Here is a 20,884-nt window from a genome sequence, read left to right as displayed (position 1 = left end):
GTGTTTTGCTTTAATTAGCTGTTTGTGCCAGAGCAGTATATTGAAAAATATTAGTAAATTTATAGAGATTAAGGACCTAATTTTTAAAAACAGAAGGGAAATCATTTTAAAGGGTAAATTTTAAAAAACAGATGTATTTAATTACAAATATTTCTTCTTGGATTATATTGTGTTCAAATTAGTGATGTTCTCAGTAAACAAGGAACAAGATGTATTCCTTATAAAAACAGTTATGAAACATTAACTATTTTTTAGAGTTTGGACATGCATTTCAATTTTTTAAACTTAAGTTGAAATGTTATATTTAATTCAGAATTATGAAAATTAATGTTGCAAGCTCAATAAATTGCCTTCTGGAACATAGATTTTCTATAGACAATATTTTCAGAGTCTGGCTGGACCCAAAACGTATCTGTAGGATAATAATATTTTTAAAGTCATCCATTGTGAGTAAAGTGGATTTTATGATTATGTTCTCTTACTTCCAAAGGGATCTGAACTGCTCATTCCATTGGGTATGCCAGTAATTGCTTTTAGGATGAGCTCATAGAAGGTAATTGGTGAAGCTTTATATCCGAAACTGGCCCACTATTACCAGCACACCTACATTCTGCATTCCTGGGAAATTTTTATTCCAAAACAAAGGTCACAAAGCAATTTTTTGTGGTTTGGGAAAAAAAGCAGTGTCCTGTGTTCCCCAGCTGCCTGTCAGAAGCACGCTGAAATAAAGAAATATCTTGGAAACCTACACGTTAAATTTTTGACTAAATTATAATCATTTACCTGTGATCTATTCACTTTAATTCCTGGGTGATCATATTAGGTCCAAGAACAAGGGAACTCCCTTCCCACTTGTGCTTTAACCCATTACCAGCTTTCAGAATTCCAAGACCCCCATTCAAGTGTCTGACACGCAACTATCTTTTCCTTTAGCCTGATGGGGAAGTAGGAGATGGCCGAAGTTGGCAAACTTGTCTACATCTATTTCCACAACAGTAACAAGATATGTAATCTGTATCCTGCCATCAGCCTCTATGTGGGTTGATTCCCTTCCAGGGTGACCTAAACAAATGTCAAAGTGAATTTTAATTCTAAGCCCAGACTTGCAGAAAAGGAATAGCAAAAGAGTCAAACTGGGAAAATGGCTTCTTTCAATAGAGTTGCAGTTGCACCCCGCAGAGTCCCTTCACACAGGAGACTCAGGAATACATAGCTGTGTTCAGCAGACCACAGGCTGAGATCTGTAACCTCGACGTATCAATAGTCCTTTATTTGTGAAAATGACACCTCACAGTTTTTCTTTTTCAAAATATGAGTGTGTACAGTTGCAAAATATCCCTTTGGGGCTGAAAAACAAAGAAAGGCATTTGATTAATATTCATATCTAGAACTTTAGAGCAAGTGCAGATTGTGCTGGGACACCCAGGAAGTCATTCGAAGAGTGAATCAATACTAATTATTGTAATCAGGGCGGTTAATTAGGTGAAAATGTGGCTGATGGAAAGTTCATTGCTCGCAGCCCTGGAAACACCTAGGTTGATGAAAAGAAGGTAATACACAAAAGCAAGAGTGTTAGGTGGGAACGATCGTTCTGTATTTAAGGGGTCAGAATCTGTCGATGAAAAACGTAGCTTGATTTGGTATAATCGTGGCAGTGAGAAAACTAGAAATATCCAACTTAGTTTCTGGTGTAGAGATTTCAGTAAAAGTCATTAACAGAATGCAGTTTGTTAAGAAGCATCTCCTGTGGCTCGACAGCATTTATCTGCCCTTCCTCCAGTGGTAACAAGTATATTTCACCCAGTTGCAATAACGCCTTAGATCATCTTGATTATCCTTCCTTGAATTTCTTTCTACATTTGGTAATTCCTGGGGAATTTGTTGGCGGTGGGGGTGGGGGGAGGGCGGGTTCTCCTTTCATCAAACTACTATTGCTTCTCTCTTGGTTATTACTGGCTTTGGGAATTTTTCTGAACTCGCAGTGACTTTCATTCTGTAGGAAAGAAGAGGCAGTGGTTTTTGGAGAAGATTAAGATCCGTGGCATTTCACTTAACTGACATGGGGAAGAGGGTGTCAGAGGAAGGAAAGCTTATGTGAGGTTTCAATGTTGTAGCCCATTAAGAATTGAAATGAAGTGTCCTAGAGCTGAAGCACCTTTCTGATCCCACGGTACCTGTCTCCAGAGGTCGGACTGAGATGGAAGCTAGATGTACATGTAAGAGAGAGAGAGAGAGAGAGAGAACCTCTACTCAGCTCAGAAATGTGCTGGTTGACCCTGATTTGGGATGAGGTACCCTTTGTTCCCAGACGCAGCCTTCTGCTTCATGCGATGTCATTAGGGGTTGTTCCATGCAGGTATGTTTATCTGATCCATAGCTCTCTTCTGACTGTGACAGATCCCAGCACATTTTCTTTTATGTCAAGACCGTCACAGTTAACGGGGAATGGCATCTGTGGGGGGAGGGTGACATGTGTTCCCAGGGCAGCTCAGCTGTTCCCTCACCTCTTTCCACATTGACCCGCCCGTGATTGGCTGCCTAGGGTTGTGATGAATCACTGCAGTTCAGGAAGCAGGACGTGCCAGCGTGCCCTAGGAGAAAAACAAAAACCAGAATTTTCCTGCATAATCATTCAGTTGAACAAACTTTGTTGTCATGGACAAGAAGAGCGTGAGGTTTGAAGTTACCAGGTTGATACACCTTCAGTATCCATGGCTTGTTGAATCCCTGGGTTGAGAAAGGTTGCAGCTGCAATCGGTAAACATTCTGTGTTGAAACTTAAGGATGGCATTGCTGGCTTCCAGCTGGTGGGTGAACTGGCGCGAAGGGGCACTGTGGTACCTTGTGCAGGAATGAATCAGACTCTCGTCATGGCTCCTGTAAAGCTGCCCATCTCAGTGATTCAGGGGCTGCAGGTCCTCCTGTGGTGTTGTCGTCTTTGTCATGCCTTGCTTTTTGAATATCTTGGTTTGGGACGCCAGCTCTCTTTGGGGTTCTGTGAGATGGCTTCCCCGTTCATTCAGAGATGATTTAGGAAGCGTCTCTGTGAATGAAAACGCACTGAGTTGGTGATGGGTGGCGTGAGCTCCTGGTGGTGGCAGTTAGGGTTCATTTTGACTTTCGCTTTGGAAACTGACTTGATCAAAGGGGATGGAGCCCTCACCCGCAGCCCCAGGATGCTCAGTGCCTGCCTTGCATAAACCGTACCCTTCCTCTCCCCTGTGGGTTAGGCTGCTGGCCTTAGAATCAGTGAAAACTTTAATGCTACAAGAACAATAGGATTAGGACTGGCTTCCTCTTTTCCTTCCCATCTGCCAGTTCCAGATTTAAACAAAGATCAGGGAGTGGGAGTGTTATGATTAAAGTAAGGATTAAATCCAAAATTTATTGACAGTCTACTCTCTACCGGGCACTAGGTGATCTCTTTTCATCTTGTATAATTTAATCCTCACAGATACCCAAGAGTTAGTGGTAGTTATGTTATTCCCATTTCAAAGATGAAAAAAACAGACCAAGAGAGGGACAGTGGACACACAGCTCATGGTGGAAGGGATTCTAAGTCACGACTCAGGCCAACTCCTTCCCTGGCCAATTTAAGAGTACAAATATTGGATATTTGACATTTGAAAGTCATATTTTCCTCCAGTGCCACATTTCCGCGGTGCACTGATTTGTGCATGCCTTCTAGTTTTGTACGGAGTAAGCTGTACAGTAAGAAAGGGAAAATCACAGTCGTTTTTGCTTCTGAGTTTTTACAGCTCCCCTGTGTATGCTCACTGGTTCCCCTTATAGCTCATGAGGTCTTTGAATTAAAGCACCCATGGCTCACTTTTCTCAGGCTTTAATCTGTATAATGGGAACACATGTTGGAGGGAATAATAGAGAAATAATAGAGAAATCTGAAGCATGATGAAATTGAAATGTGACTTCTATTCTGCATAAGGGGCCAAAATGTATCATATTGTAATCAGAACCAACCAAGCAACAAATATACTATGTGACATAATCTTTTCTCGTTAAGAAGCTCAAGACAGTCATGAAACAGAGGGAACAGTGGGTAAGAAGGTATCAAGTGGTGTATAATGAGGGGAGGGGGCCTTGAAGGATGGAAGAGGGAGCAGGAAAGGGAAGTTGTCCTTAGAACACCCCGGATTCGTCTTTGTTATTAAAACAAAGCCAAACAAAATCCTTAATTTCATCACCTTTCTTCCTCAGAGCTCAAAGTCATTCACATCTCTCCTCCTCTCTCGCTTTGCCATATTCCTATGAAATAGTGCAAATGTAGCTGTTAGCCGCCACCAGAGAGTATGAGAGACTAAGAGATTGGGCAACATGAAGGTTTACACTCAGCCATAGTGATAAGATAAGATAACACATTTCCACTTAGCTTGGGTAGATTGCTACACCACTTTTCCATGAAGATTTTGGGTAGTTCTTTTAAGAGAAAGAAAAAAAGAATTTCTTTCCCCTAACGGACTTTATGGGAATGAGCATCAAAAGCAAATTTAAAGAAAAAGTCATTTGGGATTTGCAAAAACCTCTATCATAAGCTAAAAATAGTTAGAGATTTGAACCATATTATAGGGAAAAAAAATAAATTTCCTGTGCTCAAAACCTTAATGTATTTTCAACCTACATGTCACTTTAATAGCTTGGTTATGTAATTGCTGTAGTAATAATTAGGTTAACACCTCGTACCTCTCATCAGAGGATCATGGTAGATTTTGATTTTTCAGCCATCCATCCCTACAAGGAAACGATGGCCACGTACATGCAAAGGTCTAGATGATGAATCAGAAAATTAAATGACGTGTTCCCAGTCAGTCCACTCTTTCAGGTGCAGAATCCAACAGGTTTGATTCTTAAATCTTATCATCTTTTTCACTCCGCTTGCAAGTAGCATTTGTCTTAAAGAGAGTCTGATCTGCATCCACTGTGTCAGATGACTTCTGATCCTCGGAAGGAAAGCTCTTTGATGGGGATCCATCATCATTGTGGGTAAAGCAGATTCATGTGTTCTCTTTTACACGCAATCCAAGCATTTGGTCTCTTTAATCCTTCCTCTTCTTCAAGATGTATTTGTTTAGAAGAAGGAGGGACATGGAGGCCAGTGGGGCTTTCATGCCTCCGGAGAGCCCCTCTCAAGTCCTGATTTTGCTTCTCGCCAAGATCAGTCTCAGACAACACCCTCCCCCCGCCCCCCTCCCCCGCCCACTAAGTCTTAAAACTTCCTTTCTCTTTCTTTTTCTTCTGCCCCCACCTGTTGCTGCTTTCTCTCTAGACCCAATGTTATGCCTACTGCTATATCCACCCAGCTGTCGCTGCTCAGCTGCTGTGTTTCATCAAACAGTAGCTTCTCTTTTTGAAATTTACAGCATGTGACAGTAAGATGAGAACTTCTGGCCATTTGGGGAGAACATTTCGTGGGGGTGGTGGGTGTTCAAGGGCAGATTGCCAGGGAACTCAAAACCCCACTCTGATAGGTATAGATTTTGTTCCCGCCGCCAGGCTGGCACCAGATAAAGCTACCTGATACAGTTTGAAAAATCTCAGCATCTTCAAGAGGCTGCTGGGACATTCCTTCAGAGGTGGTTTTTTCTGAGTGCCTTTGTGTACATATCACCAGGCCAGCCTTTTTCTCCTCCCCGCCCTTTCTCCAATCTTCTCTTTCCCAGTTTTCATATATTTACTCACTTCATGGGACGTGATTGTCCATCCTCCCCCTCCCCCCTGTGATGATGTCTGGAAAGGAATCGCCCCAGAGACAGCTGTTCCTAGTTGAGAACTCAGCCTTGGTCGAGGCAAACTTGATTGCCCTGACAGATGAGCCACCAAGACTCTTCACTTTTGTGGTCACCTGCCTCCTCAGACCCACAGCTGTGGAGGAGAGCGTCTGGCATTGTCTGGCTTCCATTTGAGAGAGAAAGAGGGAGAAAGAAAGAGAACGCTGAAGGGGGAGGGAAATAAGGCAGCAGGGGGGATAATGGAGAAAGGAGGAAAAGGGAAAGGCAAGTCCGAGAGGGAAGTGATAGGCTGGTTGGGCTCAGGGTCTGACAGGTCCACAGTATTAGCATTTCATCCCCTTGGAATGGAAACTTCTGGAAACCTTAAAGGGGCATCTCATTTCCGAGCACGAAGGTATGTATACAAAGAACCCATCTTCCGTTGGAGGGTCTCTTCAGAAGGGAGAGAGATTCACCATTATGTCTTTTGGCTCTATTGAAAACAGATTCAGAAAAACACAAAATTGCAAAAAGCCAGTAGCAGCTGTTCTCAAGGGAGAGCGACGGCTTAAAATTCCCATACAAATGTAAAATCAGAGTTTAATAACGATGTCATCTTTATTGGCGTGTGATTTTACTGAAGTCTTAGGAATGTGATAAAGTCACCATTCCAGAAGCTTTCAAAATGGGGGGGGGGGTAATAAGATCATTTTAAACTTGATTGGTGATATAAGTATTTTTTAAGAGATACCTTTATGGAGCTAAGAAAATATATATAATGTATCACTTAAGGATCTATTTGGGGATTTTTTTAACTGCATAAAGACACTTGTTTATTTTTACAAGTTGCTGATGAAACTGGGGTAAACCAAGAACAAACACGTGACCGCAAAGTCAGATACTTTCCCAGGTACTTCAAATTCATGTGGATTTCAAACTTATTGGCTGGAAAACGCCCAGTGATGGGAACCCCCCCCCCCCCCCCCCCCCGCTTCTAGGGCCTGTCTTTCTTGCTCCAAATGGCTCTCAGTACATTGGGTTTTTTTAAAAAAAAAAAAAAAAAAAAAGAACAGCTATTTAATAAAATTTGAATTTGAAAATGTGATGGGGAAAGATGTTTTGGATTCTAGTTTTTAATGAAGAGCCAGGAGTGAGGGGAGAAAAACCCTTTTGTGAAGGTGGCTGTTTGAGGAGATGGAACAGTATCGGTACATCTGTAGTTGCATGGCCGACTGTCTACTGCTTTTAAAGAGATTGCAACCCGTGACGTTATGCGTAGGAATAATTAAAAAATGGAAATTTGTCAGAAAATATACAGGGCTGTCTGCAGGAGAAGAAAATTAACTGTGGGGTTATAAACATGCATCACTATCTGTCAGACTCCAGTCTCTAAGTTATGGTATAAACTGTGCAAAGATGTTGAAAGATCTATAGGCAGGGGGCTCTATCCTGGTTCATTGATGAAGGTGGGTGATAGGAGTAGGATACCTTCCATTCGAGCAGTGTGACTCCATTTACAAACGCGTTTATTAGCATTCTGTTTCTATGGAGAGGTTTTTGGGTTTTTAAAAAAAAATGCCAGTGATAATTCAGTGCTCAAACAATGACCACTGGAGAAAACTCAGTTTGAGATGAGGCATGGGGAGGAGGGGGTGTGCTGAAACAGCACAGTGCACCCAATTGCCTGGGAAGGCCTCATATAAAATGAGGTCATTCAGAAACTTTCCCTTGAAGTGCTTCCAATTCTTGAATTGCCTTTTGTTTGGGAAATGAATAGCAAGTTGATTAAAAAGAAAAAAAAATAGACAATTAGGGATGGTAGGGGGATGGGCTTCGGGAAGAGCTTAAGGTTTTTCTACGGTGAAGCTAAAATGGTGAGGAAACTGCACTGTTCCCAACAGCCCCGTCCCCAGGGATGTCAGCACACAGAGGTGTCACCTACCAGGTCAGGTCCAGGAGGGGGGCTCGTTCATGGCCTCACGCCCTTTCACTGCTGTTGATAAGATCCTTGGCTATAAAATAGTTTCACTGAACCCCACGTGTTTAGCAGCGGCCCAGACGAGCTGTCTGCAAAGTAATTCCAACTGCCAAAACATGATACCTGATGGCTCGTTATGGCGTGAAAATTAAAAAAGGGGGCCCCCCGTCGAGTTGTTTTAGATTTTTTTTTTTTTCCTTCTGGCAAAGCAGTCAGATGAGAAATTGAAGCTTTTCATCAGGTGGTATTTGGTTGGGTGTTTTTGTTTTTAAGCTCAAGAGCTTTTAAAATTTGTATTTTTAAAAAGAGCTATTGTGTAGGTGCTGTGATCATGGAAACAAAACCCTATAGGGTGTGTGTGTGTGTGTGTGTGTGTGTGTGTGTGTGTATTTTGTTTCTCTCTGGCACCTAAATTAAGTGCCTATGCAATCACTCTATTATTTATGTATTTGGCAGCCAAACTATTTCAGCTCGGCTACATCCAGAAGCTTTCCTTGGTTCCCGTCGTCACTGTATTTCATGTTAGAGTTTTCTTTTGTATCTGACCCTGGTTTTGCTTCTAACTTTAAATGGCAAAAGCAAATGTGCTTTGAAAACTCTGGGACACACTGTAGTTGTTAAATAAGGCAGTAACCTATGCACTAGTAATTCTTTCTCTATGACCTACTTACATACTTCTTCACCCTTCTTATAGTATGATTAAAAGCTGCTTTGAATCCACTATTGCCTCAAGGGATTTGAGCCTAGAATTTAACAAACTGCTGAGAAGGCTTAAGTCAGTAAGAGGCCTTCCCTACAGCGTCTCCCAAATAATTCACATGCAATTAAAGAGAGAATAAATATTTCAGAAGTGTGTTAATGAAGCTTTTTCTACCTGATAGAATGTAGATGTACATGGCGCTTCATTCCATAGCGGATTTGAAAATATTTTCCTTTTTGATTAATGCAGTTGTGTTTTGCTTCTGTTCTGGAGGCCGGTTCTGTTAGTTCGTTCTTCAAATAGTTTTATTATAGAGTCAGCTGCTTATATACATTTGGGAGTTATGTAAATAATGTCTAGAAAATCAGGAACTGTCAAGATTTGTCTCATTTATCTGGCTAATTACTTTATTAAGGTTATGGAAAGACCAACAAAACTCTTATAATTTCAAAGGCAGCCTGCGGTAGCTAGGGCAGGGAGAAAATGTAGCTTAGTATTATTAGGAAAAGTTGGGGCATTTGGGGTATAAGAATTGATTTTACCGCATCTGTTTTTCAGTTCTTTATGAACCTAGCCCTGATTCCTCAGAAAGGCAATATTTTCAACTGAAGGTTAGTCCTAGCCCTATAATCTGTCTTGGAATTAGAACCATCTTGGTCAAAAGCCAGATATGTTGTTCAGCTGAAGAAGGAAATCAAGTCAATAAGTATGGACTTAATTGAATACACCAGGCCTGTTATTCTAAATTGCTCAATGCAGCAAGCCTGGATTTACAATTGATATGTGGATTTAATATTGGTATATAAATATCCATTTTTCTTCATAATCTCTAAAGATGATCAGTTCTCATTATAACACAAGAAACTGGTGAGAAAAGATGAAAACAATTTTTTCTGCATGTTGTCTGATACATTTAACACCACGTGATACAATTAACTCCACGTGACTTAGTTGTTTAACCCTCTGGCTACTGTGAATACACCCCCAAGTGTGATACGTCATTTCAAAATAAAATTTAGTGATGATTAATAAAAGAGGCAAACTATAAGACTTCTGGTTTGCAATTTATGAGGCTGCTTTAGAATGTGAAATAGGCCACAAAGAAGTTTTACAGACTGGTGACATTGTGAGAATTTCAGTTTCATCTAAATAACTGGGCAACAAAACAATGATGAGAGCGCCAAATTAGAACATCACCATATAAAAATACTTTTAAGAATTTTCACAAGTCACTTGGGAAAATTAAACTCCCTTCTTTGTGAGAATTCTGCCCTATTTCTCAGTTCCTATTAGTAAATCGGTCACAGATCTTAAATGAGTATTTAAGCTTCATGGCCATTACAGGCCTAACACTTTTCATGAAGCCACACTGTTGGTTTTTAATCATTGTATTAAATACTTCGAAATGACCCATTTGCGATGTATCGTTTTAAAAGAAAACGTGCTTTATCACTATTTTTAGTCCCGTGTACTTCTTAATGTTTTCAAGATGATACAAAAGGAAATATAATCGTGCAGAGACTGATGAATCTTTCTCCTTGTAAAGCACGGAAAAGTCCGCAAATGTCACTTGGGCCGTTTATCTGATATTTACTTTGGCTCAACCACGAATGCTATTTCAGTTGAGTTCATACACTGGCGAGCACAGCCCACCGAGGAGCATTTAAACAAACCCCCGTGATGATTCGTCTCTCGTGGCTTCAGTTGGGGAGTTTGGGTGCGCTCGTGGAGTGCACCGGCCTTGGGCAATACGGTGGTACTAAACCCACGACCAGCGGTGGGTGAGTCGGGCCTCGTGCCAGGCTCCTGGAACTAGGGGACCGGACAGAGTCAGCGCCGAGGACGAGTGTGCGTGTCTGGATGCCGGGGACCCTAGGCCGGGGGGCGACTTGTCCAGGGGGCGGTCCCTCCGCCTCCTCCTCCCCCCGGGGGCCGGGCGTGCGGGCCCGCAGGGGTTAAGCAGCGGCGCGGCGGGCACGGAGCTCCGCCCCCGGTCGCCGCACCTGGTGCTGGGCAGCCCGCGGCCGGGGCGCTGGCTGTCGGCGGGGATTGGCGGAGAGCCGCGGAGAGAGAATGTGACAAGTGCCGGCTCGGGCGGCCGCCGCGGGGAGGCCGCGCGCACCTGTCCCTGCCCGTCTGCGCCGCCCGCCGCCGCTCGGCCGCGCGCACCGCCGCCCCCCACGCCCGAGCGCAGAGCGCGCGCCGCGAACATGACTTCTGCATTCAAGCTGGATTTCCTCCCGGACATGATGGTTGAGGGCCGCCTGCTAGTTCCCGACCGAATGTGAGTTTGGCCGCCCGGCCGCCTCCGGGTCGCCGGCCCGGAGCCCCGCGGAGGAAGAGGGCGGGCGGTGGCGCTCCTGCGCCCCGGGGACGCGGGGGGTGGCTCCGGTTCGGCCGCGCCCTGGGGTTCGGAGCCGGCGCTGGACGCGGGGTGGTGGGAGTGTGTCTGGAGGAGCGGCGGGGACTAGCGAGCGGGGCGCGGTGGCCGGGGTGGGGCGGAGAGCGTGGACCGGCGAGCCGGACGCGGGTTCCCGGGGTCTGGGCTTGGGGTCCGGCCCGCGGGGACAGGCGAGCGTGGCGCGGCGTCCCAGGGTGGGGTGCGCGCGTGCACGCTCGTGTCATTTGAAATTCGGGGCTGCTGGAGCTCTCGTGGCCCATTTAAAGATCCCTTCTTACCAAATTGCTCGCTTCTCTGACTTACCCTTTGCAAAGATTGCTTTCCTAGGAGGGGAGAAGGAAAAAAAATGGGTGGGGGGAGATAATTATAAAGCATGAAAATAGCCAGGTGTACTCTGTTGCAGAAATTAGAGGTAATTTTTAGGTAATCACGGTGGTTTGTCTGATATGCAGTCTATAATTTAATAATTAATGTGATTCTGGTTGTTTTACACGTCGTCAAACTAGAGTAGAGCGTTTATTGGGAGAAGTCAAGAGCTGGGATTCCTGAGGAAGGGAAAGTATGCCTGATTTTTCTTGGTCTCGTTAGTCTTGATAGGAAAGTTTCTCTTATCAGCTGGGTCACTCTGAAGGCAGTGGGATCTGCTTGTATTTCAGGAGTGTTTGAAAAGACGACCTAGAAGGTTGTCAGGAGTGGGTCTGAAAGGTCTGTGTCAATTTCAGACTTGTCTCTTGTCAGGCAAGAAATGTGATAGTGAATCTAGGCTACAATTAATCGAGTGAAAAAGGGACTGCTATCCTTGGTAAGAGTACGTATAAAATGTTTCCTATTGTACACACCCTGAGATAACATTCATATTATTTCTGGCACTTTGCTCTATCCTGTGCAATTTTCAGGCCATTCTGAGCTTTATGATCCATTTCCCTGGCAACTAACTTTCCCCTACGGTGCTAGATTCTTTTTCTAGGATGTTAAATGTTATGAGCTGAGAGATTCTTGAGAAACTCCGCAGTGGCCAATTATTTGAGCCCCTAGGATTTGGGAGGGAAAAAAAAAAAAAGCTGGGGAGAGGGATGAAAGTCTGTTAAATGTGAATTGTCCTTCTAGTCGATATTAAGAATGTTAACTTGCTTTTACACATGATCAGGTTCATTGTCCCAACTAAGATAATCAGATAATGTAGATTAAAATATTGAATTTCCCGTTGGCAGTTTTCTCTGTGAAAGTAATCTTGATTAGTACTGTTCCCATGATATTTGTTTTGAGAGATCTCTGTCCTCTCCCCGCTCTTAAAATGGCTGTCTGTATAGGCGTTTAATACATGTTTGCACATTAGCTAGTTTGAAAGTTCCGTGTTTTCTCCTCTGTAAGAGAGTTGGTGCCGAACCAAAGAATTGGCTTGATAGTGGTTTTGAATCGATGGTCACCTGCTAAGAATACTCTCTGAATGTAAAGTGTTAATGGCCTCTGAAAGATGCTATCTCTTGTCAGTTAAATTATTAATTATGGAAGTTTAATTTGTCCTTTTCATTTGGTGGATGAATGTGGCTCATTCAAACTGTTTGCTCTGAATAGAGCCTTTTTGTCTTAGTGATGGAGTCTGCTAGACAAATCCTAATATAACTTCTACCCACTTCTCTTCCATGTGTTAGTTATTTTGGAATCAAACTCAAATTGTTTTCAGTGTTTGTCAACTCTTGCTTAATTGAACCTAGAAAAAAAGAAAAACAGAGGACTTGTAAATGATAACTTTATTATTTGTTTCCAAGATAATGATTTTATGTTTCCTTAGCCCTGAGAATACTGTAGCATGTTTTCCGAAAGAGTTTGTAATTAACTCACGATAGAGACTGTCTTTGGGGAATAGGGGTGCGTGGGAAGGAATGTGATAAGTTGAAAATGCTTGAAACCCACGCGAAGTATATCTTATCACCAAGATAGCTTTGCGGGTTTATTGTTTTCTGGACCAGTGGTTGTTTACGGTGTATTGCCATTCGGACTAAATTGCCCTCAGCTAGATTATTGGCCTGTTCCTAAAAGGAACTTATATAAAGCACAGGGCTTTTCTGGTGTTGATTTTCTAAAGCAGTAGAACATATTTTCAATGACGTTTTCCCACAAGAATATATTAGATAAGTTTGCAAGATGTAATATGTTTGAGTCCTCAAGGCAGATGAACAAATAGCTTTTGAGGTAAATGATTACGCTTCATGGCCCCATGAGCCATCAAGTGTTTAAAGAGCCCAGATCGTTTAAGGCTCTGTAGTGGGTATAGAATTGTTATGACATAGGCTTCAAAGTCTTGGGGTTTTAAATGTTCAACATCAAAACTGTACATGGAAATGGACCTTTTAAATAATCTTAACTATCACAGTTTTGTTGTCTTTGTGTTTAGAATGTCATTTGCAAAAAAAGCGTAATGAAATAGAACGTCATTTGCAGAAAAACATAATGAAAATAAAAACAACTGATATTTAAAAAATTCTGTTTTAAACTGGGGCACTTGGTTTTGGATTGGAGTCGGGGATGAGTGCCTTTCTTTGTTTCACCTTTTGAATGATCGTATGTATGCATTGGGCTTCTTTTTTTAATGTTTTTGAATTTTTACACAAATTTTAAACAAAATCTAAGTCATGCTATCTTGGAATTGAGAAATTACAGGTGGAAAAATCTATGAACGCACCTTTAAACATGTTAGTTCAGATTTGTGATGTTAGAATAAGATGCTGAGGAGAAGCTACCAGTAAATTAATACGAAATCTTATTTTTTTCACATTCGGTTAGTAAGCTTACTGACAAGGAGAAAAAGTTATCCTGAGTCAACTTGGTGCATTAACCTTTATGTTGAGTCCTCCCAAGTTGGGATAACCGGAAAGATGTCTATCAGGGTCTAATTAAACTGGCCAGCAGTTCTAGGGACATAATTGTTAAAGTTGAAAGAGGCTTTGGAGACCATCTCACCGGACCTCCTTGTTTTATAGATGAAGAAGCTATTAGAGGGGCAATGGGACCAGTCCAAGAAGGCAGTGTAATTACTGTTTCCCTCTCCCCACTAAAATGAGAAGAACATGAGTCATTCATTGAATGCCTGCTATGTACCAGGACACTTTACGTACGCTGTCATAGTAGATATGCAAGGTGGGTATTGTACCCATTTTACAGGTGATACGTAAAGAGATTACATTCTTGCACATGCCATGTAGGCAGTAAATGGCAAAGCTGTGGTTTGCTTGTGTGTGTGCGCGCGTGTGTGTTATATAAATGCATGTTTAAGTGTTGATGAGAGAAGAGAGGACTGAGTTTTTGTTGGGAAACCATAATTGTCACTTGAGAATGATGGAGCACGATAGGAAATTCATATCACCGATTCAGGATTGACTCTCTAATTTGATTCTAATTTGATTCAGTTAGTGAATTGATCACTCTCTTGTTTGATTCAAATTCACACTGTTATTCCATATGCTAATGAACTAAAGAGAATATACTTTAATTAAGAACTTTTTTTTGTTTACTGAGTACCAGCAAGATGAAGGTCAAAGACATTGAGTTCCCTTTTTTTTTTCCATATGGCATATAAAGTATATTTAGGAAATGCCATTACCAATAATAAAATACAGCACTGAGATTTGTCACCCGATTCCTTGATAGACATGAAAGGAAATTAAAATGCAAAGACTCTAAAAGAAGAGCTGTGTATATGGTTCTTTAAGGAAATTTTTAAAGAAGCATTTTCAGGTGGGATTTCTCAGTGCCTATTTCAGTATCAGCTGCTTCCTGAAACCGAAAACTCCTCCCACATTGGCATTTTAGAACACTAATGTTATCTTTGATCTGGGTTAGAGGTATTATTTTAATTGTTGAGTATTGCTATTTAATTGTAATTTGCTGGATTGAGATTACTCTGGCATCTGTTGATGAGATGCGGTGAGCTGGGAGGAATAAGAACCTTGCAAGACAAGATGAAAAGAAGATAAGATTTTCAGGTATGAACCTAGTGGTTCATGGGATCATTAAGAATGTTTTCCATCCCTGAGTGTTTACCTACTCCCCCCACCCGTGCTCTCACCACTATAACAATAGTATAATTGGCCTCTGATAAAAGACTGCAGTTTCCTTCCTTTTTTTTTTTACATAAACCCCCAGACTTTTCATTTCTCCTTACTCTTACCTTGTAGTTTTCTTACAAGTTCAACACTCATTCCCTTCTCATGAAAAGACGGGTAATAATCTGATAAACGTGATCATGGTTGAGGCTTATATGTAGACATGGATGATGGGGGGGGGGGTCTGATGTCACTGTAGCAACCAACCTCACAGCTGTTTATACTACCAGTATCTCTTATTTGCATTTCGTTGGAAAACCTGGGTATTTTCAACACGTTACAAGGAGCCCAATGATAAATCAATAAGTCATTGATGTCTTTCACTTCCTATGCTGAACCTCACCCAAACTTAAAAAGTCTTTATTTCCAATTTAGAGTGTTAGTACTGGAGAGTTTTGTTTTTTCAGGGGAGGCTTGGATTTTTGCTTTGTGTTGGTGGATTAGGCCATCACGAAGAGTTAGCTATTTCTCAGTGTCATATTTGTTCTACAAAACTGCGGAAGGGAGGCTTTGGAAAGTACGAATGATTTCCAGTTCTTTAGCACCTCCCCGTTCTCGTGCCCTTGTGTGTGTTTCCACTATCAGGGAGCTGGTGGGGAATATAAGGAAGCCAACGACGGTGCTGTGCTACTTGTGTAGCAGGGCAGAAAATGCATTTTTATTTTTCCTTAAGAAAAAGCTCTTGCTGAACTTCAAGGGAAACGGAGCTGCACATTCCTGGAAAAACCTTGGTGGGAAACAAAAACTAATTAGCGCGGTAAATGTGATGCTCGCAGGTAATTGTAAAATAATTATCCCCCTTTAGCATCATCACTGTTTAATTGTGCCATCCAGTAGTCTCATGCTCTGAATCTAGATGTAAAGGGATGGAAACCCCCCCATCCCCTCCTGGGACTGTCTTTTTCATTTACTGTGAGCTTTAGACTCTTCCGAAAGGACTTTAAAAAGAAAGGGGGAAACATACAGGGGATTTTCAGCAGCTTCACTCTGCCCATTTGTTCTAAATCACGACAGAAAGTGATTACTCCAACTAGTTTTATAGAAATACAATTCCACTTATGTGGTTGAAATGCCTTGTGAGCATATTTGAGATTTACGCTTTCACAGTGCTACCCCCGGAGTTTTATGAACAGTCGGTTTTATGAACTGCAGATTGTATATTATGTTCAGATACTGAGAGTGATGCTTTAAAATCAGCTGATGATTTAAAATGGAATGCTAATAAATATGTAATCATATGGCTCTCAAAATGACAGATGAGTACAAATTCGGTTTTTGGTTAAATTTTAATTACTCCATTTGAATGAATGCCTTAGAGCCAACTTGCTGGCAAATTACTAGACCCATTTTTTTTCAGTTTTCCCTCCTAAATATGTATGTAAATTAAGTTTAGGCTGCATTTAGACTAAAATACCATTTTGGTTTATTATTCTCAACTTTTCTGCCAGACTTATATGGCCTTTTACGTAAGGTCAGATTTTAAATAAAGAAACCTATTTGAAAGAGACCTCAGTTTAAATGATCTGTGCTCCCTTTCCATCAGTAGAAGGGTAAGAGACAGATAGGTACAGGATTCCTTTAATAGTGATAGTGCTTTAAAAATGGGGTACGTGAAGTGTTTGGGTTTTAAGCCTTAATAATTAAAGAAGTCAGAGGTTTGTGTTCTCGGGGAGATTGTTTATGGCTCTGTCATGACGATGGAAATCAAGTTCCCCCAACCCAGCAGCTGCTTTGTCTGACATTTATAGGCTCAAACAGGACTGAAGATTTCCGAGGTTCACAGATGATGGTGCTGACTCACTCCTCAGAGAGAAGGCAATTAATTTCAGCTGATTTCTTTGACATTTGACATCATTTTTGCCCAGCTTTAAAAAAAAATTTTTTTTTGAGTGTCATGGGAGTGAATAGTTCTTCAGCTTCCATACTAGGATCGAAAATTCTATGTTTTTATGTTGAAAGGCTTAATTTTCGTGTCTTTTCAGAAGGGAGTTCATAGCTGGACTTGGGCTCATTAAATTTTTTTTAAATTTAAATTTGTTTATTTTTGGCTGCATTGGGTCTTCGTCGCTGCGCGCGGTCTTTCTCTAGTTGCTGCAAGCAGGGGCAACTCTTCGTTGCGGTGCACGGGCTTCTCATTAGGGTGGCTTCTCTTGTTGCGGAGCATGGGCTCTAGGCGCGTGAGCTTCAGTAGTTGTGGCACGTGGGCTCGGTAGTTGTGGCACATGGGCTTAGTTGCCCCGTGGCATGTGGGATCTTCCTGGACCAGGGCTCGAACCCGTGACCCCTGCATTGGCAGATGGATTCTTAACTACTGTGCCACCAGGGAAGTCCCGGGCTCATTAAATTTTAAGGTGGTATTTTAGATCCTTTTCCTTGAATGATGTCTTCCTATCTCCTGGTCTCCCCCAATAACAGGAAAGTTGTACCAGATTTATGTGACACAAAATCAGTTGGTCCTTTAGGCTAAAAGAGGAAAATAATGTTATTCACCTGGCTGTAAATGTGTATATAAAATGTGTGCACACACATGTATATATACATATGTATGTAAATATAGGTGAAATATATATATGGAAAACTAGCTTGGGCATAATTCCTCACTTTCTTAAAATATCTTCCATTTAATGGCCTTTGGCTCTAAAAGTTAGGAAATATGTGTACAACGTAACATGTGTTTAATGGATTCTTACATTCATAACTGAAACGTTTAAGATTCAAGAAGGTTTAACATCTTGACCAAAGATGTACCTCATGTTAGTGACACTGCTGGAAGTAGTTCTTAGGACTTTGTTTTGACTCTTTGGCCCAGAACCTCAGAGTAGCTTTTGTTAAAGGACAGAAAAGAGGTTCACTGTGATGGTTCTGTCATACCTTCTGGGTGAAAAGCTGAGATGCTTCCCGCCCAGTTGAGTGGCTTTTCTCTCCTTGCCAAAAAGTCCCCAGACTTGGGGACGTTTCTCAGTTGCAATTGAGTTGTTGCTACTGTCAAAACCTTACAGGTTTCAAGTAGGAAGAAAGAAAGACTCTTCACAGAAGCCTGACAGTAGACCCTCCACTGATATTTTTTCGTGTAGACACGCTGGTGCCCATCAGACCAAATTCCTCACCTTGTGCTTCTTGCCTGCTGCCGCCATCTTGTATGGTCCAGACCATTATCCCATAGCTTCCTATCGCTGTTGAAAGGAGAACTCAAGATTTTGATTGTGTCTAGTGGGACTCCAACACATCAACTGAACATCTTAAAAAGGCTAAAGTTATGGGAGATCTATGCAGCTATAAGGAGGTAAATTGGTGTAAACCTTCTTCAACATGCACGCACACCTCTCACCCAGTTGTTTTCTCTGTGCATCTCCAGAGTAGACCTTGGGTGTCATACAGGTGAAGCAAATGCAGGCTGAAATCTGACATTTCATTTTCTCCTTGGAAAAAAAATCTTTGGGGAATAACAAAAGTGAAAGATGACAGGAAAAAGCGTAAGGAAGGAAAGCTTTTGGTAGCGGACTAACGGATATTCATTTTGTTCTGCTTCGACGCAGCGCTCCTGATTCCTTGTACCCTAACCCAGACTTCTTAAGTCATCAACGGCACAGCTCTTCCTGAAGTTCTCTTTCTGCCTTTCCTAGGTTTTCCTGATGTATATCTTTCCTGTTCTTTTATTTGAATCTTCTCTGAGATTCAGTGGGCTTCTCTAAGCCCCATTAATTATCCCTCTTCTGAGCAGTTTCCTGAATTTCAAGAGAAGGGGCCAAATCGGTCCACAACACAGTTCTCAGAACCACAGCCTTGAGAGGGAGGACAGCGCCCAAACACCTTGGTCGTCACTCGCAGTAAATTCCACCGGCACAGCTGTGTGTTTCTGTGCATGAAACTATATTTTGACTTCCTAGGCTATAGAGGGGTGTTGAGTTTTCTGGTTGGGCAGAAGGGCAGCATATTTCGAATGATTAACTTTATGGATGTCATTGTCTTGGCCCGCTATATTTGGCTCTGCTGCAGCTGTGTTTGCCTTCTCAAAATTGTCACCAGGAGGCCTCCAACTGCAATTATTCCCTTCAGTTCGTGCTTGTAACATCCTTCCTTGTGGCTCCCGTGGTCCACCCCGCCATCTTGCGTGGCATCAGGATTCAAAGGCAACACGCAAGCCCTGATGGCTGGTTAACGCGACTGGCGGCTCCATCTCGAGACAGTAATATTAAGTCACCTACATTTTACATTCTAATGCGACCTGTCAGGGTACTTCTTTTCTTTTCACAAAAAGCCCATATTTTCCTCTTTTTTCCTACTTCTCTCTTCCTCTTGGACGGCAAAAAGTTGCTGCCAGCATCTACTGACGGGCAATATTTCTTCCGTTTCTGTATTACTAGAGCACTTTCGAGCAGGTTTTTACTTACTTCTGGTGTTTCCAGGTCCCTCACGGAGCACCGTGTTGAAGAGGAGACTTAAAGGCAGAGCATTTTTTTTTTCCTGTTAGCTGAGCCCCTGCCACAGAATCTTCTTTTCTCTCAGGAAGATTTTAGGAAAGATTGTTCTTCGTATAGAAACCATTTTAATTCTGTTGGCTATGTGTGAGTTTTAACCTTGAGTTAGAACTTCCTCATGGGTCGTTTCTGCTTGTTGGGGACGCTTGCCCTGCGTCGGGATCTGCTGTGTGTAGCAGAATGGCATCACCAGCGACATGGCTTTATGATCTCTCCAGCAATGCGTTAGAAGGTCATCCTTGAAGGCTAAGGGTCCTTTACTAAACAAGAGTCTCCTGCCTTCTCCTGGCTTGTCTTCTGACTTGTTCCATGCCCCCTTCAAGTCTCAGGTGACTTGTCAAGATTCCTTATCTAGAAAATAAGGATAATAAGATACGCTTCTTACCTGTGCCCCAGAATTATTGTGAAGCTGATGTCGGGAGAGGAGTTATAACCTAAATATTTTACAGCTTTGTGGTACTTAAGATCGACTGCAAGTTCACCTGCCTTTCCTGGGAGAATGAAACTCAGGGAAACTTCATTACAACTGACCAGTTAATGTTTTCTCCCTCAGAACATTCATGCTTTAAAGTCTCAGCCAAAGACCCATAAAGCAGTATGGCTTGCATATAGACGTGCAGAAAATGCTCCGTCCCCAGGACCACATTAAGAAGACTGATTTTTTTTTCTCTCTCTCTCTCCTCTTTCTGCTTGATGATTGAGAAATAAAATACAGTTTGTGTTCCAACTGAACTCGTGGTCAGACCTTGCATTCTGGGATGGGGTGAAGCAAAAAGCAGTATCTCCATCCCGGTATCTCCATAAGTGCATTTGGAAAAAGCCCATCTCTACATCAGCTGAAATAGATCTTGATTTTCTTATGGGAGGAGACTCAGCTGCACCATAGGAAGGCTGCTTCTCACGTGATGGGACTCCTAACCCCAACAGAAACCCAACCCTTAAAAAAACAATTTCAGTGATGTGAATGTGGAGGCGAGTATTGTAGACCCTGCCACCTGCTGGCCTCGTTAGGTGCTCAGGCCACAACATGCCAGGAGAGTCTCTGAAGGAGGAAATGACTTGGAAGAGGAATCAGTGATTTTAGGAGTTGGCACAATGGGTGGAGGTGTGCATCCCGCCACAGGATTCATCATAGTTATTGTTTTTCTGCTCTACTATACAGGCTCTTCTTCTCCTGACATAGCCAGTAAGGTCCTTGAAGTCCTGAGAAGCCAGAGCTGCTACAGCTAGTGTGAAGGTTTGCTCCTAACGTTATAAGTCACTTGATTGATTAAGATCAGACATGATCAGATTCAGCTGGGAAGCTCAGAGCCTCCTCTGAGTCCATTAGCTGAGGAATGTCCTCCATGGTGGGCCAGAGGCCACGCAGCACCCACTCTGGCCAAGAGAGTGATGTTGCCTGTGAGACACCGCCCCCCCCCCCCGCCCCCCAGGCCATGAACTTGACCTCCCAAACCAAGAATCCCTTGCCCCCGTAGCAAACCACTTTGCACTAGGCTGA

The 20,884-nt window shown here is 42.4% G+C and overlaps 1 protein-coding gene across 7 annotated transcripts in view; it reads left to right on the top strand.

Moving 5' to 3' along the window:
• The window catches only part of CELF2 (CUGBP Elav-like family member 2), a 313,311-nt gene that overhangs the window by 1,741 nt on the left and 290,686 nt on the right, over nucleotides 1-20,884 (top strand). For 2 of the 7 annotated variants that reach the window (XM_057543107.1, XM_057543108.1), the window contains exon 1: nucleotides 5,912-6,138. The exons of 1 other annotated variant lie outside the window; for it this stretch is intronic. In XM_057543107.1, the coding sequence (XP_057399090.1) occupies nucleotides 5,984-6,138 (155 nt within the window). In that variant the 5' untranslated portion in view covers nucleotides 5,912-5,983. Of the gene's footprint in view, nucleotides 1-5,911; nucleotides 6,139-10,248; nucleotides 10,686-20,884 lie in introns of those variants that run through there. 4 more of the 7 variants (XM_057543110.1, XM_057543111.1, XM_057543109.1 and 1 more) reach the window with 3 other exon arrangements.

The sequence above is a fragment of the Balaenoptera acutorostrata genome, chromosome 3, assembly GCF_949987535.1.
Source record: "Balaenoptera acutorostrata chromosome 3, mBalAcu1.1, whole genome shotgun sequence".
Taxonomy (NCBI): domain Eukaryota; kingdom Metazoa; phylum Chordata; class Mammalia; order Artiodactyla; family Balaenopteridae; genus Balaenoptera; species Balaenoptera acutorostrata.
The sequence above is the reverse complement of the archived record's forward strand: the minus strand, read 5'-3'. Positions and strand labels throughout refer to the sequence as shown.